This window comes from Ursus americanus, chromosome 3, assembly GCF_024610735.1.
Source record: "Ursus americanus isolate L20-20 chromosome 3, mUrsAme1.1.p, whole genome shotgun sequence".
Taxonomy (NCBI): Eukaryota; Metazoa; Chordata; class Mammalia; order Carnivora; family Ursidae; genus Ursus; species Ursus americanus.
In genome coordinates this window covers 66,782,716-66,810,705 of record NC_142129.1, presented here as the reverse complement: position 1 = coordinate 66,810,705, position 27,990 = coordinate 66,782,716, and the positions used below count along the sequence as shown (strand labels likewise).

Sequence of the window (27,990 nt, the reverse complement as noted above, 5' to 3'; positions counted from 1 at the left end):
GTAAGGGTTAGGGACAGAGAATAAGACATTTTTTTTTAATTGACTGTGTCTTCGTTATTGCTCATAGTTATTCTTTTTTTTTTCCTGTATCTCTCTGATGATTAGGCTTTTAAAACTTAAAATCTAAGAACTGACTAGAACATTCTGCTGGGTCCTTCCTCCCCTGTATCAATGGAAACTACAGTCTTCTTGTCTGAATCGGAAAGGGTTGCATGGGCTACATAGTAGAATTTTACCCTGATACAAAACTTTTCAGCAAAACTTAGATCTAATTGAGCAAAAAACTTTAGGAAATAAAGAAGCTTCCTCAATTCCCCATCCCCAGAGGAAAGGGGGGTAAAAATCAACTAACTACTCCCCAGCAGAAGTTGTGAAAGGAGAAGAGGGTGGGGTGCTGGGGCAGACTGACTCCCATTAGTGACTTGCTAAAGGTTGTCCTGGTTTTTGACCAGAAAAGGGACATTTCTATTCATTCTCATCAAATTAAGGTTGAGTTGGTCCTTAAGGCGGGACTCGAACCCAGAACCATAGTATTTATTTCTGATTCCTTGGTTTGAAGTCTGTGGGATGTTAATTAATAGGGTGTGTATTGAATTAACCACAGGGAAAGTCTGAAGCAGTTGCAGGTCACAGCCCTAAGGCTGCATCCCGTAGTTCCGAGGTAAGCCAATTGGAGTACTCCAGACACAGATAGCACTACGCAGAAACACCTGTTACAAGGGAACAGATCAGCCCTTTCTGCCCTAAAGTAGCCAGTGAGGCCTGTCTCCTCAGATTTTCCAGAGCCTATTTCCTGTGTGTACTGGAGAGACTGCAAGTTTAAGAAGGCTTTGGGCAGTTTCATGGTGCCGGCTCTTGCTTTTTTCCATGGCCTAGGCACTTGACTGGCAGTTTGGGGCCTAGCACAACCACAGGAAGAGAAGGGGAACCGTCAGTATTTGAGCTTTGCTCCTGATCTGGGCTGCAGGAGGCTCGGGTCATCCGTTGTAGGAAGTAGTTTTGCTTCACAGTTGGCGAGGAGCCCTGGGTGAGCTGGATACCACAGCTTACACACCTTACTGGAGAAAGAATATTGAAGATACTGGACAAAAAGCATTGAGAAGTAGGGCTTCTTATTGGACTGCCACTAACTTGACTTACGACTTGGCGGATATTACTTAATTGCGAGGCTTCTTCACCAAAAAAGCCGGGCATACTATTATTGGTGGTTGTCATTTATGTATGATTCCACTTATCATATAATTATGGGTAATTTTTTAAAAGATTTTATTTATTTACTTGTGAGAGAGTGTGAGAGAGAGAGAGAGATGGAGAGAGAGCACAAGCTGGGGAAGAGGCAGAAAGAAACAGACTCCCCACTGAGTAGGGAGCCTGATGTGGGGCTCGATCCCAGGACCCTTGGAAGGCAGACACTTTACCGACTAAGCCACCCAGGTGCCCCTAATTACGGGTTTATTTTTACCAGACATGTAGATTTACAACAGAGACAATAAAAGTGAGTGACCATTACTACGAGAGTTATTTAAAATGGAGCCGGGAGGACATCGAGGTGGGGCTTACACACATGTTCTCTAGCAAATTCTCAGAATTTTTGCTGAGCTCAGCTAAAAGCCGAGCCATCTGCCAGGTGTTAAAATGGGCGTAAACGGACTTTCTGCCTCACCCTAACACAATCACACAGAGGTCAGTGTAACTGCAGCTACACCAACACCAAGCACCCTTTCTTCAAACAACTTACGTAAATCCCCTCTTTTCCTCTTTAAAAACTCTAACCTCCTTTGTCTCTCTGGAGCACGCTTTCAATTCTGTTCGAATCTGTGTCTCCCATGTTGCAATCCCTAAGACCCCAAATAAACACATTTATTTTGCTGCTTGCAATTTTGTCTTTCATTGATTGACAAGACTTTCTGGAATGTCTGGAGTCTAGAGCAAACAGTACAGAGCTTTGTGAAATACCGTGCCTATGAGAAGTTTTCCGTGGTACACAGAAGCCACAGAGCTTCCCTGAAGCACAGAGCCATTATTGGCATACTCGGTGCTTATTTTAGGCTTCTCAGACAAAACATTCTGGATGCGAAGCACCTGTCAAGAAAAGATTATTCGTCAGTATACTATATGAGCAAAAGGCTGCCAGTGACATGTTCCTTCTCAAATACTCCAGGACTAATATATTTCCAATAAATCAATACACTGAAATTTGTGTACTATTATTTTTTTTCTTATTCTGATGACAGTATTAATGATCTAATTATATCTAAGCAATCAAGTGGACTGGTTATCTGACATTCGCCAAATTCCCCAACAAGATTGTTTACACAATTTTGATAGTTCAAGCATCTCCCATAGAAGAGGGATGTGAGAACCAGTGGGTGCTCTTATCTAATTCTGGAGTGAATAGCATTCCTCTGTGGGGAAGGGTCTTGCCTTTGACCAGGCCTACTGTGTGGGGAGAGAAACACAAGAGAGAAAGGATGAAGGGACACTCAGTTAGCAAGCCAACCTAACCTCGTAACCAGTGCGATGGTAGTTTCCCAGCTAGAGCCCCCCTCGAATCCATAACGTGGCTAGGAAGCAGGAAGAATGCATACTTTGGAATTCAATCTGACATACCCCGCCTACTACTGTTACTGACCCTCGAGATTAATACACTTTAGTGTGCGCGTTGGTAAACATGTAAGCGCTCGGTTCTCTAAACAGCCTGGATGAAGTTCACTCAAATAGAACACGATAGGGATTAAAGGAAACCAGTTAGAAATTCATGAGTCATGAATATGTATCAACACGTATTAGAATAGAGTTGAGTTGAGTTTTGTTTCTTCATCTTAAGGAAGATCCTGTAACTTCATCTCAGGTTTGTTACATGAAAATTCTCAAACTTGGAATTTGTGTAGAAAAGTTTAGCCTCAACCACAAGTGAAGGGTGTCTTTGTGAAGGAGGAAGTCTTATCTAAAATAAACATACGATGAACTTGAAAATAGAGACATAAGAAAGATCCTAACCAACTTTCCAAACATGCTACGGATCATAATTTCGTTCTCCTACAGCAGACATTGTTGGGTGCTTATAAAAGAGTAATATGTATCCCTTTGGGGGGCATGGATACCAAGCCAAGGTAGATTGCTAGCTTAGGCTCTAGGCTCAGATTTTTGTTTCTCTTTATATTTTTTGGTGTTTTTGCTTGTTTGTTAGTTTTTAAGAAGCTGTGACTAATGTGTTAATAAATTAGAGAAAAATTTTTTTTTTCTTTTTAACTGAGGAAGAGCAATATTGGAAGCAGAAATCAGTGTAGGTTACCAGGGCCAATTAATTACCAGGCTAGGGTTTGAACTGGAATTTCCCAACTCCCCAAACCTAGATTCAAACATTGTATCTTTCTCCAAACCTTACCTTCTCAATGAGGACTACCCTGATTTCTGTATTTAATACTAGGACTGCCCATCCCCCTGTTCACAGTAATCCTGATCCCCTCTACCCTGTTATACTTTTTTTTCCTGTAGAACTTAACCACCTTTAAGCTTACTATATAATTAATTTATTTCTTATGCTTATTGTTTAATGTCTATCCCCCAAATCCAGAAGAGCAGAGATCTTTGTATGTTTTGTTTTTTGATACATTCCAGGCATTAGAACAAAGTCTGGCCCATATAAGCGCTCAATAAATTTTTGTGAATTAATCTCTCAGAGTATGTGTGCCAAGAATTTCTATCTATACTGAACTTACTAGAGATTTGTTATTCTTAAACTCAGTGCTGTAGAAAATGCTGCTCTTGTTTTTAATGTCATATAAAATTCAATGGTGTATGCTATTGTTTTAGAAGATATTTTTTCTTTTTTCTTTTTCTTTTCTACATAGGTTCCACACCATCGTGGAGCCCAACATGGGGTTTGAACTCACGACCCTGAGGTCGAGACCTGAGCTGTGATCAAGAGTCAGGTGCTTAACCAACTGAGACACCTAGACACCCCTGTTTTAGAAGAGATTTTAAATAACACAAATAACATCTTTAAAATGAGACATTCTTCAACACGATCATATATATTAGACCCTGGTGGCAAAAACTAATTTTGTTTTGAGACTACAGTCATTTAAATCCTTTCTTTTGAGCTTCATGGTAGGTGGTGGGAAAGACGATGGTCCCACATAGGACTCCCTTTGCCTAACTTCAGGCCCTTCTCAGAGCCTATATCCTGATTGGAAATATGACATAGCAATCTAGGTCAACGTGAATCATCAAGCTCCTACTTATCTATTCCTCCCAATAGCAAGTACAACCCTTGCAAGGATGAGACATGTTGTCTAGCACTGATGTTAAATTGGCACCAGGAGACCTGAAAAGGTTAATGGGCTGTATCTCCCCATCCTGCCAAAATCTCTGCTTTTTCCATATGCAGAACTCGTTCAGTTCTGGAATGCCGCATGTGACCCACTAAATTCTCCCAAGTCACCTCAACAAATTGTTCTTGCAGCTTTGCCTGTGAGCTCAGAGAAATACAGGAACTTACTTCGGAGCCTGGAGGATCCTCAGGGTTATAGATCAGCAGCTTCATGCCATTAGGGTGGCATCCTGCCCAAATATCTCCCGTGTCCGGATTCTCAGTTAAGTTATCCACTAAGATGCCCAGATGGATTACCTTCCAACAAAGAGGAAATAAAAAGACATTGTTCCAACTTTCTCCTCTACCCCTCCTCCCTCCCACCAGCTCCTTCTGGCTCCTGAAATGGGTCTTTTTAAGGCCCTTACAACTGAATTTTAGAAGTGCAAGCACAATCTCACTGATATTCTTCTAAAATAGTCATGTTTCCTGCATTCAAAGAGCACATTTCTAGGTCAGGCATGGGAGCCGATCTTAAGGCCATGTTGGGTGGGCCAGCCAGGGGACTTTTACCTTCACTTGAGTTAAATCCCAGTTCTCATGTTTTTTCAGTACATGAATGTTCTGAGCGGCTACATCGGCTGCATAGATATACCTTTGAAGTGAATAGAATTTATGTGTAAGCAAGTAATATTGAGAGATGACAGTAACTTTTACTTTGGAGGAGAGGTCTAACAATTCACAAGAGTGCCACATGCCACTGCAATGTCTTTCTAAACCATAGTACAAGAAGATAAGAGCGTCTTATTTTTGTATTCTTCAAGAGCTTTAAGTAAGCTTTAGATATGAGCTGTGACTATAAAGTAGTGAACTTGGTGTTTCTAGGTGACATATAAGCTCAGTCTCGTTACTTAGGAGTCACAGTTGATTCCTTAAATTGGGTGGAGGTAAGCAGACCTCTTTATTATAAGGTCAAAAGAGTCAATACTTCCACAAAAAACTAGCGCTTACAAAGGAGTATCAGACGACCAGGAGGCTCAATCACAATCATTTTTAAAAAGAGGAAGAACACTTAGAGTTGTTTTCTACATGGATCGTCTCAGATATCTCAAATGCACATCTTAATATTCATGGGTACTTCTCTTTTTAAAAAAACCTTCCATTTCAAAACACTTTAAAAGAGTTTCTCAGAGAATTTCATGTTGCATAAAATTGTATTTTCTTACAGAAAATTCTCCTGCAGTATATCAGTAAATCTGAAATTTATACAATCACAATGCCCAATCTAAGTCAGGTCTCCTTCTCTAAAAAGAACTTTTGGGTAACTCAACTTAGTGTAAGTGGTTAAATAGCTTTCAGCCTCATTAAGGGCAGAGATATTGTGCGTTTGTTCTCCTTTTCAGTGTGTTGGGTAACTGTGTTTCTGGAGTCTCACAATAAATTGGAACAAGGGCCTCACCTCGTTGAGTCCACAGCCTTCACTTCACTGGGGGGAGCCTGACACGCAAGAGGACAAACGGTGTGCTTGCGATCACACACAGTGTGAACGAACCCTGGCCACAGCTGATCCTTCCGCTGATATAGTGACTACTTAAGCCTAAGGAAGTAATCACCTCTTAAAGGAAGGAATCCGCTAAAATGTCAAGAGCAAAGTATTGGAAAATTATAAAAGCTTACTTTTTGTCCAGTGAGACTGTGATCCCATTGGCAGAACTAAATCCTTCGGCTACCACTTTGACCTCTGTTGGACTGTAGAAAACAACATAAGTCCAATGAAGATCCATGATAATCTCTAATAGGACCAAGAAGAAGTTGGTAAAGTAGTGGTCTCTCGTGGCATAAAACTGCTCTGGTCCAAGAACCACAATGTCATTCAGGCTAAAGTGAAAAAAAGAAAGAGAGAGAGAGAGCAAAACCACGGAGTATTTAAATATCTAGATTGTTGTCAAAAACCCCGAATCTCAAAGACCATTATGTTCATCCATTTGAAAAAGTATATGTGAAGCAGTATGAATTAAGAAATTCCACACAAAGTACATGATATTTCATTGCACCTGATGGGTTTTCTTTAAGCCGTTTATTTTCTCAATCTTCCCTTCCACAGAAGTCAGCAAAAACACATAGATACACAAACAAACCTCAACTCCAAATTGTACAATTGACTTGTAAATGTTAATAATGGTTATCTGTGGGGGTTGTAGGGCAGTAATGGTTATTATCGGTGGTCACCAATGCTCTGGTTCTCTTTCTTCTAGAATTCGGCTTCTCCATGCCCTGCATCTTTGTCCCAGCCATGTGACTTGCTTTTGGCCAGTGAAATGAAGTGATACTCGTGCCTTCCAGAAAGAAGATGAGCCAGTTTGTGATCCGCCATGCTTCCCTTACCCTTCAACAGTAACCAGCAACTTTTTTTTTAAGATTTTATTTATTTATGTGACAGAGAGAGACAGCCAGCGAGAGAGGGAACACAAGCAAGGGGAGTGGGAGAGGAAGAAGCAGGCTTCCAGTGGAGGAGCCTGATGTGGGGCTCAATCCCAGAACGCCGGGATCACGCCCTGAACCAAAGGCAGACGCTTAACGACTGAGCCACCCAGGCGCCCCACCAGCAGCTTTTCTGATGACTAAAAGGGTGGCCTCTTAAGGCCCTACGTGAGGACAATATAAAATTGAGTCCTTGAATCACTTACATTGGGCATACGGCATGAGTAAGAAAAAAAAAATTGTGGTTTTGAGCCACTAAAAATGTTACAGTTTTTCTTTTCTGTTATTGTAACATAACCCAGTCCATTCTGATCTTTATATTGGGATTGTGAGTGCTATTTTTTCTTGCTTATGTTCTTTGGTATTATTGAAATTTTTAAAAGAAAGAAGTCAGACTCTTATAAGAGTAAAGAGCAATACAGTCATTTACATTTTGGAAAAGAAAAAAGAGATAGTGACTTAAAAATGTAAAGATTAAATACTTTTAGATTAAATTTAGAAAAAAATTTGGATGAAACAGGAAATACTTTGAGGTTTTGATTTACAATGACTTTCCCAAGGTCATTAGGCCACTCATCTTTTGGGTCTCTGCTTAAGCATTCCTTCTTCCAAAAAGTATTGGCAGACACCATAGGTTAAGTTCGATCCTATAGCACCTTGTTCTACCCCTTGAAAAGCTCTGTTAAGGTTGTGTATCAGGGCACCTCTCAAAAATCCTCTTTAGGTCCTCAGAGCGTCACCTGCCCTGTTCCAGACGGCACTTCTTCAGCCAGTTCTGCCTGGTTCTGACAGGCCTTCCCCAGCGCAGCCTTGCAGTGCCTTACCTCACTTCTGCGGCAGGCCTCAGGCTCCGACTTCCAGCCTTCTGTGTGGATGCCGAAGCCCAGGATATCACCAGGCTTGACGTGCACATGCACAACCAGGAACGTGCAGGACTTAACACCCCTTTGGGGCAAACCTCATAGGAGATGGGACTGGTGAATAAACTCTTCTCCTTTCTTACTGTGGCCAGAATGTCCTAAAATGAGGCTCACGCTGCTGACAGGAGGACAATCCCATGATTCCAGGCAGTTGCACTTAGCAGGGGCTCGCTTAATAACACACTCGATAGAGCCTCTCCCCTGCATGAGTTTCCTCGTGCTGCCGTCACAGAGTGCCACAAACTGGGGGTGTGAGGCAATAGAAATCTACTGTCTCCCAGGAGGCGAGACGTCTGAAATCAAGGTGCTGACAGAGCCATGCTCCTTCTGAGGCGTCTGTGGGAGGATCTGTGCTTGCCTCTTCCAGCTGCCAGTCGCTCTAGACAGTCCTTGGCTGGTAGATGCTTCACTCCAATCTCACTCTCCATCCCCACATGCATTCTCCCTGTCTGTCTTCTGATTAGGACACAAGTCATATTGGATTAAGGATCCACCCCCACTTTTAGTATAACTTCATCTTAACTAAGTATATGTGCAGTAATCCAGTTTCTAAATAAGGTTATGTTCTGAGATGTTGCAGGGAGGGGGTGGCTGGTTAAAATTTCAACATATCTTTTTGAGAGGACATAATTCAACCCATGACACCCCCTCAGGCTGATCCCTCACTTCCATTTCCTGGGATGGTAATTCTCCAGTAAAGTAGCTGCCTGTTGAGTTTTCCCGCATGCTGTGCTTTCACCGAAAGGAACTCGTTCAGTGAGGTCACATGTCACAATCACCAGTTAGGTAAGTCAGGCCAGTGAGAGAACCCCCATTCACTGAAGACACTGAAACATAGGTTGAGAAATTTGTTCAGTTTCTCAGTCAGCCCATGGTGGTCCTGGTCCCCGCTGTGCCTCAGAACCCGGTGCAATGCGTCATGGGAAGAGCTCAGTCACCCCAACTTCTCTTTTTCTGCCCTCTGTTTTTGTCACCCCCAAATTCTACAGGGAGAAATTCATACACGATTTTGAGAAAGAGAGCAAAGGAGAGAAGGTGACCTTGCATTTCTTTTCCTATTCTTCTATCACAGAAAAGATTAACTTCTACTGTCTTTCAGCGATGAGTCCATTTATAAAAGACAAATTCTTCCTCGTTTGTTACAGCCTTGGAACAGGCAAACTATCCACTAAAAAACTAAGGTATTTTTCTCAACACAGTATGAAGGATGTTCATCACTGTGACTGAGAGTCTGGCTTTGAATTCAGCCCGATCTAGGCTTACACTCTGGTTCTGCCACTTACTAATTATGTAATTTGAGCAAGTTACTTAACCCAAAACTTCTTAGGTCCCAGTTTCCTCATGCCTATTACTAAAGGCTGTTGGGAGAATTAAATGAAGTATTTTGACACAGGGCCTGGCACGTAGTCAATGCTTAGTAAATGTGAATTTTCATGTGTGCCTACAGCCTTTTTTCAAATCCTGCTCTGAAGCTTTCAGCGAACAAAGGAGTGGCCCATCTGGAGGCTGGTTATAACACCCAGTCGGTAAGCCTCTCAGAACACAAGCTGCTGGGACAACTAGAAGAAGGTGTAGGTGTTTGAAGAGAGCCCAATAGTGGGTCTTGCACTGTTGTGGTGTGGAGGACGGAATTAGAGCTGGGAATCTCACTGAGCACCTTCACAGGATTAAAGTGCTTTCAGAAAGTTGCAGAATATAAAGGTATTCAATACCGAATACAGCAATTTCTAGTGAGGTGCTCGGCAGTGTCACCATGGGAACCTCTTGAGAGCTTTAGGGAAAAAAATGCCACAAAACAAAAGTTTAAGCCTGCTGAACCAGAGAAAACAAAGCACACGGCAGAGGCGCAAAATAAATAGAAGTGCGAGATACTTCAATTCCATACCTTTTGAGAAGTTCATGTTTTATAGTTTTCAGGTGTACAAGAGAACGTTGTTGTTCCTCAAATTTAAATTTCTCCACCGTGGACTTCATGTGGGGATGATTCACGACGTAAAGATACACAGTATGGTCTAAGGTGGAAAAAAGGCATAATTTCCAAGAAGTTTACTTCTACTGCAACTATTATTACCTTACTAGACTTGGCGTACAACTTGGTCACGTTCAGGCACTTTTCTTACACACCTTGCCTTTGATTCCCACAGTACACCTGCGAGGTCAAATGTCGGAATCCCCATTTTACTGAGAAAATTGAGGCTCAGGAGGTGAAAAACTCGTCAGCAATTTCACCGCCACCAAGTGGCAGAGCCAAGCCCAGACGTTTCTCAATGGTCTCCTCAGCCTCACCTACATCCCCTCTCCAACAGGAAGATACAGAACTACAATGGTGCACAGACGGATGTGGTTTCCCAAGGTGGCCCTTCAACAAAAGAAGGGGGTGCAAGTGAGCAAAAGTATGCTGAGAATTCCTTTCTGTGAGAAACGCCTACATTGCAACACACATTCAAGAAATGTCAGGGCTAGGTAAACATCTTAAAATAAGGAACGTGTCCCAGCTAGAGAATAAAGTTCTGACACAAGTCAACTACCTAACGTTGCAACAACAATGTTTGATGAGCCCGACGGACACAGAAGTGAATATGAATGCAAGAGAAAGAAGACCAGTCAGTTCTAGGTACTGCCAACCTTGAGAATGTTCACCTAGCTGTTTTCATATTGAAATGTGAATTGCTGGGGACAGGACGAAGGGTAGTAGTCTGTTTTCTCAAAATACTGTTTTCTGACTTGACGGAAGCTCTCGGTCAGACGAGCTCTGAAAAGAGCTTGGCCCCATCCTCCATTTGCAGGGCCTGTCTATTCATGTCCCCTATGCCTTTCTTGATGGGTTCCCAATCGTGCAATAGAGCAAGCGCCAGCTCTGAGATGCGGGGGTTGTACTCAGGGCCCCGGAGCCACACACGTACCTTCACCCTAATTAAGGAAAGGCGCTCCCGCACAGGAAATCTTTCTTTTAGTCCAACCCAGCTCTGTTCCAGGGCCTGAGGTTTGGCAAGCAAAGTCCGAGCTGGATTTCAGCCCCCACGTGGCAGCGTGGACATCACACATGCTGCCTTGGTTTTACGCCTTCTTTAGGCTTCTACCGGACCCCTCCTTCCATAGGAGAGATGCTCGGTAAGAATATTTTTGGTTTTGGGGCGCCTGGGTGGCTCAGCTGTTAAGCGTCTGCCTTCAGCTCAGGGCGTGATCCCAGGGTCCTGGGATCGAGCCCCGCATCAGGCTCTCTGCCAGGCGGGAAGCCTGCTTCTTCCTCTCCCACTCCCCCTGCTTGTGTTCCCTCTCTCGCTGTCCCTCTCTGTCAAATAAATAAATAAAATCTTAAAAAAAAAAAAAGAGTATTTTTGGTTTTTGTCTTCTCATTCCATTCCAATTTATATGTAATATTTTGCCCTTGTTAAATGCACAAAGGAAGTAACTAATAAGTAAAATAAGATTGCAATCATAATATATTCAGCTTCTAAAAGTCTGATTAAACGCTTGAGGGTTAATCTGTAAACTGGTTCCATCTCAAAAAACAAAAACAGAACAAAATCAAAACATGAACCCCTACTTCCCATGCCTCAAAAAAACAAAACAAAACAAAACAAAAAAACCCCACCTCTAACACTATCCCATACAATCAAATAGCTCCAGGCTAATCTGGTCACTCATTATACTTTTTCCAATGAAGGTGTCCAGAGGTCAGACAAAAAAACGGTGACTCAAATAATTTAAACAGGGCTTGGAGCCCTAATTTCACCCAAGTAAAGGATATAGGATTAAAAGAAGACCACCTGGGTTCTACTTCTGGAACTGCCATTTAATGACAGATGTGAAGTCACATGTCGCTGCCTTTCTTCAACCTCCATTTTTCCATCTGTAAAACTGAGTATTAATATCTGCCCCGTCTCACGGGACTCACTCATTTATTCATTTAACACATGTCCGTAGGGCACCTACTACACAAGAGACATTGTTCTAGACTATGGGAATTCAGCAATAAACAAGTCACACGTCATTTTATGGTGATTTATTCTAGAGAAGAAAACAGGTAAGAAATAACTAGTAAATACAAGAATACTGGAGAGGGGAGATGCTTTCTTCATAGAGTGGCACCCACTTAAAGAGTGACAAGCTTGGATCTAAAGATGCAAAGGAGCTCACTATAGGACAATAGTGAGAGAGGGAAAGAAGGTTGGTATCATTTAACATGAATAAGAAACTTTAATTGCCATTTTGACGAGTGCCAAAAGAAGGAATATACTGAGAAGAAATATAATAAGGTTCACAGCCAGAAACAAGATGGTAGAAAGGCTTCCCTAAGAAGGTGACATTTAAGCTGAGGCCTGAATGATGAGGAATTGTAAGTCATGAATGGTGGCAAGACATTCCACTCAGAGGGAATTGCAAATGCAAAGGCCCTGAGCCATGGAGCATTTTATAGGTCTAAAGGAAATCCAGTGTGGCTGGACCAGGGAGTCAAGGGGAAGGTGGTATCTGGTGAGGCTGGAGAAAACAGCCACATGCCGGAATACACACGGGTAACGCCTAGGAACCCAGGTCACTCTGGTGAATTGAGATTTTTCTCCAGAGTAATGGAAACAATACGGAGAATTTTAAGAAGAGAGGGACATGATCAGATTTGCATAAAAAATAACTCTTGCTTATGAAAATGGATGGAGGTGGTATAAGAGGGAAGGTATAGTCAGGGGGCCAATATAGAATCCAGGGAAGACATGTCGGGGCCTTGGGATGGGATGGTGGCCACGAGGATGGGGAGAGGCTGACAGCTTGGAGAAATATTTGGAGGGTAAATTGGACGGAATGTTGAAACTAGCTGACTGAATGGGGCAGGAAGGGGAGATGTAGCAAGGTTGGGCCCAGCATTTTATTTTGAGGAGTAAATAAATTATATATGAATATTTTAAAAGGAACCCACTTATTTAAAAATGAACAAGTCTATTCGTGCTGACCAAAGGAATTAAACAAAGATCGTGGGATGAGCGGATTAATAAGTATTAATCATTCTTTTTTTATTCAATAAAACCACTCCAACAAATGCATTCTTAACAATACATTGTAACTCCAGTATGTAAAGAATTATAATGAAAGAATTAACACACAATTTCTTTAAAAATTCCGAATTGCAACACTTCCATTTGGCTTTTCCTTCCCGTAGTTACTATTAGTGAGGTCCCACTGTTTTTATTTTCCACATGCCCTATGGACCCACAAATATCTGAAAATTATATTAGTCAGGAATTATGAACTATGAACAGGTAGCAAATAACATCAGAAATGGTTGTTGTAAAGTATATACAACGTACTAGTAACTTAGATATTTTGCAACACTTTTTGTGTGATATAATCCATGGTTGTTAAACTCAAGCTTTTAAAATGTACAGTTGAGTGGGTTTTAGTATATTCAGAGTTGTGCAACCATGGCCACTCTCTAGCTCCAGACGGTTTTTATCACCCCAGAAAGAGAGCCCAAACCCATTAGCTGGTCATTCCCCTTTCCCCCCAGCCCCTGCCAACCGCTAAGCCACATTCTTGTCTCTGTGAATTTGCCAGGTCTGCACTCTTGATACAAATGCGATCATACACTATGTGGCCTTTAGTGATTGCGTTCTTTCACTTAGGATAGTGTTTGCAAAGTGTACCCGTGTTGTAGCATGCATCAGAACTTCACTCCTTTTTATACGTTCATCACTTGGTGAGAATTTGGGTTATGTTCGCCTTTTGGGTGTTAGAAATAATGCTGCCATGAACATTTGTGTATAAGTTTTCGTGTGGACCTATGTTTCCAATTCTCTTGGGGACATACTAAGGGGTGGAGTTTGGGGATCATATGGTAACTCTGTGTTCATTTTGAAGAATCGCCAACCTGCTTTAAAAAATGGCCGCACCAACAAAGTGGGAGGTTTCCAATTTCTCCACATCCTTGCCAGCATTTGTCATTGTCTGCTTTTTTATTATTATTATTATTATTATAACCACCCTAGTGGGAATGGCGTGCCATCTCATTATGGTTTTGATTTGCATTTCCCTAATGACTAAGGATATTAAATATTTTTTCATGTGTTTATTGGCCATTTGCATATCTGTTTGGAGATGTCTACTAAGATCCTTTGTCCATTTTTTAATTGGGTTGTCTTTTTGTTGTTGAGTTGTAAGAATGATTTATATATTCTGGATACAAGCCTCTTATCAGATATATGATTTGCAAATATTTTCTTTTATTCTTTGGACTATTTCTTCACTTTCTTCATGGCGTCTTTTGAAGCAGAAAGTTTTTAATTTTGATGAAGTCCAGTTTATCTCATTTTCTTTCATGTTATGTTTTCTAATATGACACACAATTATTTTCAAAGGGCTTTGAGTTCGTACGTTAGATTTCTGAGAACAATCTCCAAACTGGTTTTGAAGGTCAAATGGAAAGAGAAGAAGGTGAGGAAGAAGGAATGACCATCTTCTAGTCTCCTGTTTTTAATGTGATGTCTACAAATGTTTGGTACACATTTATTATTTTTCTGATAAAATAGAATTTTCCCTCCTTTCACATACACACTGAGTCGTGGAGGTTGAGTGGCTTATAGTTCCCTCATTTACCCTTTATTTTTAAGCATTCGGGCTTTACCTTCATCGATGAAAGTACTGATTCCGTGTGGATTAAATGATGCTTTGTCGAAACCATCACTGATGTTTAGTGCCTGGGCCCTTGGGTTTTGCTCATTCAGATCCATCAAGAAGATTTGTCCTGGCTCGTCTGGTGCAAAGCTTGGCATACCTGGATATTTTAATCCCTGTACAAAATATAAAATAAGTAAGTGCATATATATGCCTCACAATATTTTCATATGGAAGCTAGAATCTCAAAGCCTAACAAAAATATTCAAAGCTCTGCATTTCTTTTAGATTTCTGGGATTTTTTGCTCTGTCAGCTGATGCCATTATCTGATCTGAGGGATTACCAATGACCCCTGGGCCATTGGGAATGGGAATGGGAATGTGGGAAGAACCCATATTCAATTACTAATATAGAGAGAAGGGGGGAAGCCAAAAAGTGTAACGCAAGACACTAGGCTGGGTTAGTTTGTGTGAGTCGCTTGGCCTGCCTATGCCTCTGGTTCCTCATTTATAAAATGAGGAAGTTAAAGTGTTGGATTGCTAAGTCCTGACAGTCTGTGTTTTCCAGTCCTGACAGTCAGCAACTAACCTTCCTTAAAGCAGAGAGAAGGGATATATGCTCTCATTATTTTGCTCCCATCCCTACGTCTGTTATATTAGGTAGTGACAAATAGTAGAGGCAGCCAAGAATCCACATAGGGAACCAGTCACATAAAATTGACTATTTCTGACCTATTTTGTTCCTACAGTTATGTCCGAAAACTTAGAAATGAATCCTTTTCTTCAAATATTGCAAAAAGTTTATGTCGCTAACTTGGATAGTGGCTCTTTTCTCCTGGAAGGACCAGTTGGGCCTTTGCTGCATCCCAGGTCATTGTGTCAAACTTGGAGCTGGCTCGTGCTACACCAATGACAAAACTCAGCCCACTTCGTCTCTGGCACCCTCCCCCATCATTCTGATATATAACAACATCAACAATGTCATATCTTTTCTTACACCCTTGTTTCCATTTACAGTTGATTTAAATGATCTTCTTACTCTGTCTTCTGTCTTCCTGTCCCCTCCCTTTCTTATAAATACGCATACACACCTCCACAAACTTACTTACAATAATACTACTCTTGGCCCTTCCACCGCCCTTCACCCCACCCCTGGGGGAGTCAATCTTTGGTTGCAAGCAACCTCACATACATCTTCAAGCTTTTTTAAGAACAGTTCTTCTATGCCTAAGTCTTACTGGAAACCTGGCTTTCCCCCAGACCACAATGACATTGCCAAAGCCCATCCAAGGAGGTACCATTTCGACTTCAGCTTTCTTAGGTCACCTCACCTGGTGGAGAGAACCACATGCCCCTAGCCACAAACTTCTCCTTCCAGACCCTGAAGCTGTCATTGTCAACCAACAGTCAGTCTCCTAAGGAAGCCACACCCTTTGCTTACTGCTTCTTTATCAAATTCCTACCAACTCCCCTTGCCCTGGTCTAGCTTTTACATGGGGCCAGTCGAAATCAGGTCGAAAACTTCTGCTGCAAAGTTATCATCCCAACTTCAAACAGACATTCAATACTGTTTGTCAATCTTTTTGTTCATTCTAATGGGTAATCTCTTGCATTTCCCTAAGTATCCATCGTCAATTAATTTTATTATCTTCCAGAGCACCCACCTTCTTCCTCTTTATTCTCAATGGATGACTTTACTTCCTATTTCTCTGAAAACAAAAAAACAAGCAAACAAAAAAAACTCAAGCAGCTCAGCATGAATTTCTTCTGACTCCCTCCTTTCTGTCTGGTAAATTTTGTCAATTTTCTTCCTTTCTCCCTCTTCTCTTTAGGAAAGAGTTTCCCTCTTCTGTTCTCAAGTTAATTACTTCCCCCACCTGTTTCTTTGGTTGTCTGTTCTTGGGGACCTGTCTTTAGAACTTACAGTCTCTCTCTTGCTTTACCCTCATTTCTCACCAGTGCCCCTTCGTTTGCCTGAAAAATTGCTCATTTCTCCTTCCTCGAGACAAATCTTCTCCTAATTTTACTACTCCTTCAAACACACATTATCTTGCCTTCCCCTCATTGTCAGCTCTCTTAGAAACATCACTTGGTCTTGTCGCCTGCTTTGACTGGCTCCAACTCTCACCGATTTGTAGAAGCACCTCTGTCAAGGTCACCTCAGTGCTCTCCGAAATATCTCATTTGAAAACCCCTCCCCCTTTCCTTATCTGTATCTCTATGGCATCTGACACTCTGATGTACCCCTTTACTCCTTGTCAAAAAGTCAAAAGTAGACTTTCCAGATAGGAGTCCTGCTTCTCTTTCTGCCCCCTCCTCCTTCTATCCTCGTCCATCCCTCTTTTCTTCTTGCTCTATACTCTTTCCTTGCAGATCTTATTCATAAGGTTTCAGGTATTTCTTCTATACCGGTTATTGTCAGGTCTGCCCATTTACCTGGAACCTCTCTCTGGAGCTCTAGCTTGCATTCCCGACTTCTTCCTAACAGCCGTTCGAAATCAAATTGTCAGAAACAAAATCAACATCCTCTCCCCAAACCCTTCCTCTCATTTGTATCTATTACTCTCAGTTAAGGCCAGCACTGTTCTCCCCAATATCAGGCCATGAAATCATGACATTCAGTCTTCAAGTCTACCCTTTCTGCAGAGTCAGGCTGTCACCAAGCCCAGCAGCTTAGGTCATGGTAATAATGGACAAATAATGTCAGAGACATCTAATTCTTCCCTTTCACCCAAGGAAAATTAAGCCCAGAGAAGTGAATCGCCTAAGTCACTCACATCGTTAATTGTACACTCTTTCTGCCACACCATAAGGACGGGTTTGACGGTGGAAAAGCTACTGAGGAAGAAAGCTCAAGGAAGACCACTGTAGCAAGTATCTTGGTAGCCCGGGTGCGCACACAAAGGCACTGCCAGCTAGTTCAGAGACTGAACGTTCTCAAAATTGAAATGATTTAATATGTAAATAAAGGTAGGACATTACAAACAAACTTGACCTACGTTAAGTGTCGTGTTGAATGAAACACTTCCAATAAGTGGCTTCATATGCAACTGGTTTTCTGCTTAAGGCAGTCGGGTACGAATTTGTAGCAAGGGAGTGCAAGCAATTCTGCGGATGTCGTTCGCCCCTGAAAATGGTGCAGATCCCCTGGAGGGGCAGCATCTTATTTTCCCCAACAGGCTACACGTGCGTGTGAGTAGGCGTTGAACTTCTCTACCGCCCTCACTGCCCATCGCACGCGTTCAGTAACTTCCAAGCCCCCGCGCATGTCAGGGAGCGCGTTAGGCGCCGAGCGCGGGAACAGACACTGCACGAGGCTCCGGCCGCGAGGAGCTTGAAACCTGGGGCGGCAGCACCGAGCCAGCACGTCCGATACGATGCGGCAGGGAAGAGCCTCGGCCCAGAGAATGTGAGGGGCCGTCGAGGAGGCACGTTGCCCAGAAAGGGCGTTGGGGGAGACTTTCCCGTGGAATTGAAGTGTGGCCACAGGAAGGCCTGACGGGCAACGAGGAGCTGGCTCCACAAGGTGTGAAGAAGGCAGGCGTAGCGCAGCCTGCCAGGTCCCGAGGCAAGGAAGCAAATAACCTGCGTGGCCGCTCTCTAGACTGACTACAAATATCGCGCAGACTTTCTCTCTCATTCAGCACCTTCCAAACGTGCTCTGTGACGGCAAGAAAGGGAGATGGGAAAAACCAAGAACAAGGACCTGAACTTACTGCAGTGCAAAGAGACTGAAAAGAAGCAAACAACATCGTCCTTAGCCTAGGAGTTGTTTGTTGATTTACAAGGAAGAGCTCTATTACTTAAAGCCCCTTGTTAACATTTCTCTGCTGAAAGTCTCTAGTTTCTATACAGCAATAGTTCAGTACTTTTAGTTCCGGTGAAAATGGAAAAGAAGCATACAGCTGCAACTACAACTATTATCTCCTAAGAGCAGAGGAATCTCCCAGTTACAGAATAATCATTTTTAAAAGTCTATTTGGCATAACACTGAACATCTAAATTGACAATAGAAGATTTAAGACAACAAAGGAAAAACGTTTCTAGACAGCATTGTTTGAGTTTTTGTTTTGGAGGAAAACTAAGGAAATAAAATCCCTCCCACCCCCCTACCCCAACACATATCGCCACCAACAGCAATTTAAAATCCAAATGAAACCCCACTATACTGTGCATACGTAAGAATTTAGATATTCAGGCCTTTAAGAATTATTATGCGTGTCCCCTTTTAGCCAAAAAAATATAGATTTTAAAATTCATTTTATTTGGTTGTATTCTATTGGTCCAAATGGAATATTTAGGACATGCAATTCCAGCAGTCAGAATTCACATTGAAAATGGAGTCAATTTGCTTGTTCAGAATCTTAGGTCCCGTTCCAAATTGCAACTGTTCAATAAACACATGGCAATTTTCAATATCTTCACACCATGTATATTTCAACTTATTGTACTTAATTTATTTTTATTTATTTGTCAGTCCTTCACATAGCTTTCTGATCGCCCCAAACCTGTGAAGGTGGTATTAGAAATAAAATGCAGGCCCTTCTCTACTTGTCTTTGAAAGAGCTGGAAGGAATGGCAGGGGACCCAAGACAGAAAATGCTCAGGCTTTTGAATCGAGTAACATGGTCAACAGATGATTCACAAACATTTCCCGAGACACAGACACAGGCAGGCATAGAGGGAAGAACACCAGTTAGGGCAGACATGACGACCGGAAACTGAGGTCCAGCAAAATAGAACAATGATGGGAATGGACAAATCTGGAGACTCTTCTAGAAATCAAATGGAAATCAATATACATTTACTGAGACCCTACTGAATTTGTGACTGCCCATAGGGAGCTGCCCACACAGGGGGTGAGCACACCTGGGCATTCCTAGGGCCCGATGAGCCCTCTGGAATCCTGGTTAAAGACTGCTTTAACCACAGTCAGGATGAGTGTGTAGGGGTCCACCTGGCAGCTCTAGTCAGCAACACTAATGTATATCTATTCAGCTGTTGACATGAGCGTCTGAGGGGCGTGGAAAATACTCACGCTGGAGATAAAAGCCAGCCCACTAGGAAGTATATCAATGTCTTCAGAGCCATTTTCTGCAAAAGAAGCGGAGGATCAGGAAGACGCATGAATGAAGGCTTAAAAAGTAAATCTCACAGACAAAACTTTAGACTTCTTTTGGAAACTACATTAACTTTTTCAACTATTTACTTGGGAAACTACATTAACTTCCAGGAATCCCATAGGCATGCTACTCTACAGTAAAACCTGAGTCAGATTCCCTAAATACTAAATTCTTTCTTTAGAACTCAATTTTCAGGAGAAAAAAGCAAATAACTATAAAATAAAGTCATAGCCTAAATTTATTCTTTAAATAACAACTTCTAGGGTATGCCCTGAGAGATTCCGCTTTATCCCCCACAGAAGACTGATGTGCAGATGGGTTGATAACATTTGGAAAGTCATCATTGTGAGGGTGTCTTAAAGGCTTCTCGGCCAAACATTTCTCTCTTCCAACTTGTTGAGGTCTAAAAATATATCATTATCCAATCGTATAGGGAAATTTTGGATAATTGTTATCCATTATTAAGCAATAGGTCTTAGGAAAGACTACCAAATACAGATAAATTTGAACAATTTAGTCAGTTCTCTTTCTCATTAAGAGTTGGTCCTCAGCATTTTTCTATGGAAAGAGGCATATAAGAAGTAAGTTATGACCACAAACAGGGTGAAAAGGGGGCTCACATAGCTCCTAATAGAGAGACAGACCCACAGAGGATGTGGTCCCAAACAGGCAGGACTGAGGGTAAAGGCAGTGGTTATCTAGTTTGGCAAACTGTATTCTGCAAATATGGGAGAACCAACATGGACCATAGTCACATGCCCTTCTTAAAAGATGATGTTCATATTCTTCCGACAGGAGGTAAGTTCTCTCCCCTTGAGTCTGGATTAACGGTAACTGCTTTGACAAATTAAATGAGGTGCAAGCGACGCCACATGGTTATGACAAGGTAAAGTCACAACCACAGCTGCTGTTGGTTCACTCCCAATCTCTTTCTCTCTCTCTCACTCTCTCTCCTCTCTGCTCCCTTCCCTTCCCTTCCCCCTTCTCTCTGTCTCTCTCTGTCAGCATGGGCCTTGGGAACCCTAAACTTAAAAGCAGGAAGTCTGGGTACTTTGAAGCTACAGAGGAGAGACTATACAGAGACTACAGAAGGTAGAGAAGACACTGGAGGAGTCACAGGTCACTTCACTTCTCAACCTTTGGGTCACTCTAGCTGATGCAAATGGAACAGCGATGAGCTGCGTCCACTGAACCCTGTTAAAATTGCAAATTCATGAGCAAAATAATGGACATTTAAGTCAGTCCCTTGGTTTCAAGGTGGTCTGTTACACAGCTATGGTGACTGGCGCACGTGGGGAAAAGGTGGTGTGAGGTAATGTGTGGCTGGTCAAAAGGCAACTGAGCAAAGACGGGGAGGGGGGAAAAGAAAAGTGGGACAAAGCCGAATAAACTGCAAATTTGAATCAACAGAATAATGGGCAATGGGTACTGAAAATGAGAGAACAGAGGAAGATTTAATTATATATTCACTTACTGAAACTAATCCCCAACTTGTAACCTGAAAATTAAATTAATCAGAGCGTTCCATTTTCTAAACATTCCAGTTAATCAAGATTTATCTATCTATGGTATCTTAATGGCTTGAAAGACTTAGTGCTATTTCCACATGGAGTAAAACAGACATGGGGAGAACCCGGCAAATTGAATAAAGCAATTTAAAAAAATCACATTGAATTCAAGTTGGTTAATTTTTGAACCAACTTTTTTTTTTCCTCTCTTACTTTTTCTCTCTCGAACACCACTTTTCGGTTTCCTTTTGCCCTATTTTCCTGCACAGTTCTGTTCTGGACATGGTTGTTTTCCAGGCCCTAATTGCCTTTGCCTGTTTCCCATGGCAGAGCAACCCTTCTACCTGTGTAACCTACTCCAGTCCCCTGGCTTCCGCTCCTACCCATGTGCCGTTGACTCTCTAATCTCTGAATCAAGACCAAATCGTTCTGCCAACTTCCAGACCTTTGTATTCACCTGTACATTGAGCAGTCCTCCCTGGCTGTTTCATTTCTCATATTTAACATGTCCCAAACACATTTGGACATTTCCCCCTTGAATCTGCTCCATTTCTTATATTTTGATTTCAGTGGATGGCATTTCCATCCCCCAAGTACCCATCCCCTGAAGTACCTGGAGTGATCTTTGATGCTTTCTTTTTCCTTACTCCCCGAATCCAGTGGAGCACTATCATTGGAGCTCTAGAACTCCCCCCTGGATCTGCACAGTAGCCTCCTAACAGGTCAGTTCTGCTGCCCTGCTACCATTGTCTGCACCTGCTGACGGTCATCATTGCAAATTGCAGAGTCCATCTTGCCACTCTCCTGCTTAAAACCCTGCAAAGGTGTTCCAGAGCTGGCAACAGAAATCTTACGCTTCTTGGTCTAGATTCCAAATTCTCCACATGTTGGCTCCAGCCTCGGTTTGTTGGCCCCCACTCTCCACTCTCCAGGCCAGCTCTGCTGCAGTTCTTCCCTTGGTAGTTGCTGAAATGTGTCAGCCTTGTTCACCCGCCTGCCTCAGCCCATGCTGCTCCCTCTTCTTGGCAACCCACATCTCTCCCACACCACCTTCACCTCCCCTTGCCTGAGTATCATGGGCTCTAGAGAAGAGCTTGGAGACCACCTCCTCAGCCTCGGCAACCTCTCCCAGTTCCCTTAGTTCTAGCACCCATGTTATGTACTAATACAGTCACCTGTGACTACCTCCACCATGATATTTCATTCACACTTGGGCTGCAAACTTCTGTTGACTTGTTGATTTCCTACCAGACAGTAAGCCTCCTGGGAACAAGGGCCAGTTTTCATTCAGTGCTCCAGCTTTGCACCCAACATAATACCTACATTTTCACTATAAAAACTCTCAATAAAAGCTGTTTGACTGACTAAATAAGATAAACCACGTTAGTTTCTTGAACTCTGTCTCGTCTTTCAGTTAAACTATTGACAAATGAGTGGTGCTTTCTGAGCATGAGGTGTCCTGAGTTGTGTGCTCTTTAGTTTGGTCCTTTTATCTTCCAAATACCACTTGACACCTCTGCCAGCATTCACCTACCTCGATAATGCAGCCACAACAGGAGTGGGCGTGTTCTGAGTGCTGTGCTTGTCTCTATTGACTGACTTAATCCAGAGCACAGGGATGCTGGTACTTTCCGTTCAGATGTGAAGAAGTGTCACCGGCTGACTGCAGAGTATTCCCGCCCCTCTCTCCCCACCTCCCCTACCTACACTGCACCTGCGTGACAACACCGTGCATCTCGGCAACGGTGACACCTGTGGGAGTAAGGGCCCCCAGGACACCCTCCCCTGAGTGCTCCCCACATACTTATTAGCCTGTGCACAACCATCACTAAAACCCCGCCGATAAGTCTAAAACCGGTCTCCCAAATAGGTGTCTGCTGCTTTCTAACCTGCCAGCCCTCTATGTGGCATGACTTTGTCTCCTTGGCCTTTGATCATTTTCTACGGATACCCTGAGAAAGTGTCACGCTGAAACATTACGATCAATTAATAGTATCACAATTTCACATCTTGGAAAGAAGATTCTGATAGGCAACTAAGAAAACAAATGCGACCTACCATGGAGTAGAAACAGATCTTGGAGATAGGGGAAGCTGCTGGAGAGGAAAAGGGCTGGAGAGGAAGATAGGAAGACACCAAAGACAATGGCTGTCTACGAGATAATCCTGCCAAGGGTGGAGCCCCAGGAAAGCTATTCGAATTTCATGTGCAGCTTTGATCAGATGCCAAGGGCAGCCAACTAACTTCCTGGTTAAAACAATCCTTGACCCTCCAAGCCTTGGAAAAAAGATAAACTCCATAGAAAAAAAGATCTAGGAGATATGATTTCTGGAGGTTAGAATTTTTTCGCTTTTCAACTTTTCTTCCCAGAAAGAATACTGGGAAGGAAAACAAAAAGAGGAAAGTTTCTTCCATCAATAAAATTAACCACAAAAGCCTAGGTCTTGAAGAAAACACAAATCAGAATTCTTCTCCAGCTCTGTTAACTGCCTACCAAGCCCTGCCTCAAATCCTTATTGGTTTTCCATTGCTTCATAAGGCTTTCCACTCATCAAATAGGTGGGTCTCGTGAGGGTGGTCTCACTAGTGATTTGTATTGAAATGCCCAGCCTGTCCTGTTTTGGTTAGCTCTGTTTATTAATATTTCACCATTTTGCATCTTAGATTTTTGGTTTTCTGCCGCCATCATACTTCCCCGACACTTCCCCAATAAAATGTGTTGTCAGTAGATAAGAGAGGCAGGGTCACACAACAAAGAGTACAAGGCATGGAAGAAAACCACTCTGGCTCATAATCGAGGCCAACCACCCTCTGGTTCTGGACCACAAGGCAAGTCACTTCATTCTGCTGTGTGTCAGTTTCTTAATCAGCAAGGACAGACAGCAAGCAGCGCCCACCTTACAGGTCGGTTGTGAGGGTGATGTCAATGTTTGTAAAGACCTCAGCAGAATGTTTATAGATGATGGCAGTGGCATTATTTTTAGAGATATATCAAAATTGCCCTATTGACAAACTTGTTTCGCACTCCAAATATAAAATGGAGATGTGCCAATAGACACAAGAGGTCACGTTGTGTTCTTTTGCTCTCTGCCAGTTTCCAACCATTTTAACCATTCTTTTAAAAATATTTAGATAATCAGAACGTTGATCTGTCTTACAACATTAGCCCCAGTTTTTGCTTCTCAACTCTATTTGAATTCTACTATCTGCAAGTCAGACCAGGCGTTAGCAATCAGCTAGTCTAATTATCCCGTTACATTATTTGGCAAGCTCCTATCTTCTGAGAGAGAGATGTGTAGTAAGTATGAATATTACTCCACAAAACAGTAAACAAATGAGCAAATGTTACATTTCCTTTTTTTTTTTTTCCTAATCAGATTCAATCTGACCCTGCACCCACATTCCACTAAACCGAAGGGAAATTCAATCTCAGTCATTACTGGGTCTTCTGACAGGGTTGTGCAAATATCGTAGGTGGCAAGTTTTTAAAAAGCAGAATATTTGGGGAGGTCCATCTGGCTTTTATTCTGTACTAGTCACCACCGAATTACTCACTGCCAAGCCCGTGTGTTCCCTTTAATTTACACGGTTCTGCCACTTCCAGGTCCCGGCTGGGCACATGATCTGTGCTCCGGCTGGGACACACAGTAGGAAGGATCCAAGCCTCCCTGAAAACGCCCCGCAGCCATTCTTTCAGGGGTCCTGCTCCACCCCCAGAATGACATCAGGCGGTGGGGAAAGGATCCCCGTTATTCAAAAAATCCACATATTCTTATCCTTTGTCCATCAGAAACTTCTGAAGGAGCTGGGGTTTTTGGGAACAAGAGTCAGGAAACAGCTTGTCCTCAGTTCTTTCTGTCTCTACCCAAGGGCACAACCCTCCTCCATGGGCTAGGAAGCACATTGGCCAAGGCTACTTCTTCTTTTCCCTTTCTTTCTTTCTTTCTTTCTTTCTTTCTTTCTTTCTTTCTTTCTTTCTTTCTCTTTCTTTCTTTCTTTCTCTTTTTTAGAAATTAAGAGAGAAAAACAAAGATAGAAAACCAAAATCAAAAAGACTCTTATTCTGTCCTTCTCTCTCCCTCTCTCTCTCTCTCTATGTATATATAGTTGAAATAGATTGTATATAAAGAAATATATGTACCAAGAAAAAGAAAATACAAACTCGTATCACAAGAAACTATGCTGTCATCCTGTCACATACTGATAAATAAGTCACAGTCCTTGACCCTAGGGAGTTTACAGTCTGCCAGAGAGAGAGAGAGAGAGAGAGAAAACACTGCTAGTCATAAAATACAGTGTGTGATAGGTGTCACAAGTGAATCAGAGTTTCAGAGCACTGGGGAGAGGACTTTGCAGCTGATTTCAGCAAGCAAAGAGGAAGAAATTGGTGCAGGGGATTTCATGAGCAACCATGAGAAAGTGAAAAAGCACATTCTCCGAGCGGTGAACAGAATCTGCCTGGAACTGTTTTTCTAGCAGCAGTGTCGGGGCGAACGGGGGCTTGGAGCCCAGATAAGCAGCAGTAACAGTAGCCGGGTGAGCTCAGCCCTGTGTGGGACCACAGAGGAGGCTGATACCGACACATGTCATGAGAACAATGAGGGACAAGGGGAAAATATATAGCTCCGAAATATGGAACTGAGCCCTTTGAGAATGGGGTTACCATCCACAGGAGAAGTCTAGAAGAAGAGCTAGCTGTGGGTGAGGGTATGAGGGAGGAAAGGACAGAAATGGAAAGTGGTTTCAGACTGGACAAGAAGGCCTGCAGTTTGAGAGCTTAGGGAGGCAGCTATGGAGTTTTGATTAATTTTTTTTAAAGACATCTGAGTAGGCTGTGAGGTTCCTCAGGGTAAAGGCTAGTTCATATTTCTTTTGGAACTTGCAGATAAATTTAGAAGGAAGTGATATTTGAAGCCAGGAGTACCGTGAAGGAGAGGGAAGAAGAGAGAAAAGAGGTAACGTAGACACCAGAAGACAGAGAGGGGAGTGAAATAGCACAAAAGGGACAGGAGAGGCGTTCAGTAAGGGACAGGAGGTCCTTCAAATGACAGAGAGACATCAGTAAGGAAAAAAGGCTGGGGGGAAAGCTACAGACTTTGACATTCAGGAGCGCCCCTGGAGACCTGGGATGAGGTGGCTTCAGTAAATGGGGCAGAGGCTCCTGGCAGGAGGCTCTAAGGAGTAGCAGGGAAATAAATTAGTTGGCAGCCTCAGTTAGGTAGGTAGTGACTAGGTAGTGACCAAGAAATTGCACTGTCACATACATACCAAGTCCCTCAATAAGGCGGCAGTTCTGGGGTTCCACTGGCTCCACTTCTCGAGATGCATTAGTTCGTTGTCTATAGAAGATAAAAACACAACATCCAAAATCAATGTCTAAACATTGTCTTTAATCATCTTCTTGTTCATTAACTTTGTTTCTCATCATTTACGGATGATACAACAAGTAAGTAGGTACCTCCTTTTATTTACATTTATTTACATAATGTGGACATTATGTGCATAATGCACCTGTATCCACTCATCTCACTCGGTTATTGTTGAAAGCTTAAAATGCCATTATACATGGACGACACTTTGCTGCCCGATAAATGATACTATAAGATAATATAAGTAACTGAACAGTATTATTACTGCAAATGTACAGAGTAGTATTATTTAATTTGCTAAAGTATTATCTATTATAAATCTGCACTTTAACCCCCTATAGTCTTGTCTTTTGACTCCTCCACCAAAATGCTTTCCCCAAATTCAAGTGTTTCCTAATGGCTAAACCCTGTAGTTTTTGCTTCAACTTCATTATTTAAAAAATTTTTATGCTGACTTATTTTGCAAGTGTATAGAAGTCATCAAACTGACCACAATGTAAACAATTGGCTGAATTATTTTTCAATATAGCGTTCCTGTTTTCACAGTGAACCATTCTTCTAAACACCAGGGATAATTTTAAATTTTTATTAGATTGTATTCAGGAAGATTCTACACTTAGACTTATCTTACTGTCACTTTGTAAAAATACTCCTTAGATCTACCTAGTAATTATTATTTTTTATGATTCTCTCACTTGGGTGCACTGGGAACAAATGTAACAATAAACACTCTCAAGTTGAATTAGTAAGTATTCACAAAAGCAATCAGGCTTCTCAATAGATTCTAATGTGAACTTCTGAGATCAGCTTCTGCTTGGAGAAATAAATAAAAGCAACTTAAAGACAAGTGAAGGCAAGCAGAAGCTTTAGATCCACTCAGAAATGCGTATCATAGCTAACGTTTCTTTCTAGCCCAGTATATTGACTTCTCTTGAAATATTTCTGCCTATCACCACTAGATCTTCCACTTCAAAAGGTCCTAATACCTGCAAAACGACCGTGCTCACCACCTGCAAGTTTCAGCTCATTTCCCCGTTCACCACCTGCAAGTTTCAGCTCATTTCCCCGCTGTCTGGCTAGCTCTTTTAATCTACGATGAGCTCTGTATCCCAGTACTCATCAGTGTTTCACTGGCCTTGGGCAATATCTGAGTGGGCTGTAAACAGCCAGCTGGTAGCCTGGTCCCCTCCAGGTCCAGTGCTTCCAACGAGTTCGTTTTTTCAGGAGCAGAATGCCTGCCGAGGACAACCTGGAATGGGGCGGGGGGAGGCTTGGGGGGGGGCACGACTTTCAGAAAATAAATGAGGGATGCTTCTGCTCTACCATCTTAGGAAAGGCAAACAGCTCACTTTCCACACCAGCGCTTCTCAAGGGATAGCTTGCTGGGTGGAACTGAGGAGGAGTGAGGTTCTAAAAATGCTCTTTCCTACCTGCTAGGAGGGTGGCACGGGACAGCCCTTGAAACTTGGAAGAGGAGAGAAAGAACAAGGACGCCCCCATCAAGATGCCAACTCACCTAAGCGCCACTAATCTCTCCCCGATTAGGGCCAGGCCGGCCCCAAACAGGGTCAGCACCATCAGCTTCCCCATGGTCTCCGGTGCCCGGGTGCCCTGCGGCGACGAGCGGGCGCCTAGCACTCCCGAGGGCGTGGCGGGCAGGCTCCTGGC

The 27,990-nt window shown here is 42.6% G+C and overlaps 1 protein-coding gene across 3 annotated transcripts; it reads right to left on the bottom strand.

Annotated features, from left to right (window-relative positions):
- Positions 1–70: 70 nt before the first annotated feature.
- PON3 (paraoxonase 3) lies at positions 71–27,990 on the bottom strand. Of its 3 annotated transcripts, none has more exons than XM_045793210.2 (9): positions 27,839–27,990; positions 26,222–26,292; positions 19,361–19,416; positions 14,333–14,498; positions 9,602–9,728; positions 5,993–6,193; positions 4,889–4,970; positions 4,505–4,633; positions 71–2,082 (listed from the first exon to the last, which is right to left on the bottom strand). In XM_045793210.2, the coding sequence occupies exons 1-9, from the start codon at positions 27,910–27,912 to the stop codon at positions 1,924–1,926; spliced, it is 1,065 nt and encodes a 354-aa protein (XP_045649166.2). In that variant the 5' UTR covers positions 27,913–27,990; the 3' UTR covers positions 71–1,923. The 3 variants fall into 3 exon arrangements, with proteins under 3 accessions (XP_045649166.2, XP_045649167.2, XP_045649168.2); XM_045793211.2 differs by having other exon boundaries at positions 5,993–6,064; XM_045793212.2 differs by lacking the exon at positions 19,361–19,416 and having other exon boundaries at positions 27,839–27,971.

Excerpts from the sequence above, each read along its gene's own strand:
- PON3 (XM_045793210.2), bottom strand. The coding sequence starts at position 27,912 with ATGGGGAAGCTGATGGTGCTGACCCTGTTTGGGGCCGGCCTGGCCCTA. Across the intron at positions 4,971-5,992 it reads ACAGTCTCACTGGACAAAAA|GTATATCTATGCAGCCGATG; the intron begins GTAAGCTTTTAT and ends TTCACTTCAAAG. Across the intron at positions 4,634-4,888 it reads GGGATTTAACTCAAGTGAAG|GTAATCCATCTGGGCATCTT; the intron begins GTAAAAGTCCCC and ends CTTTGTTGGAAG.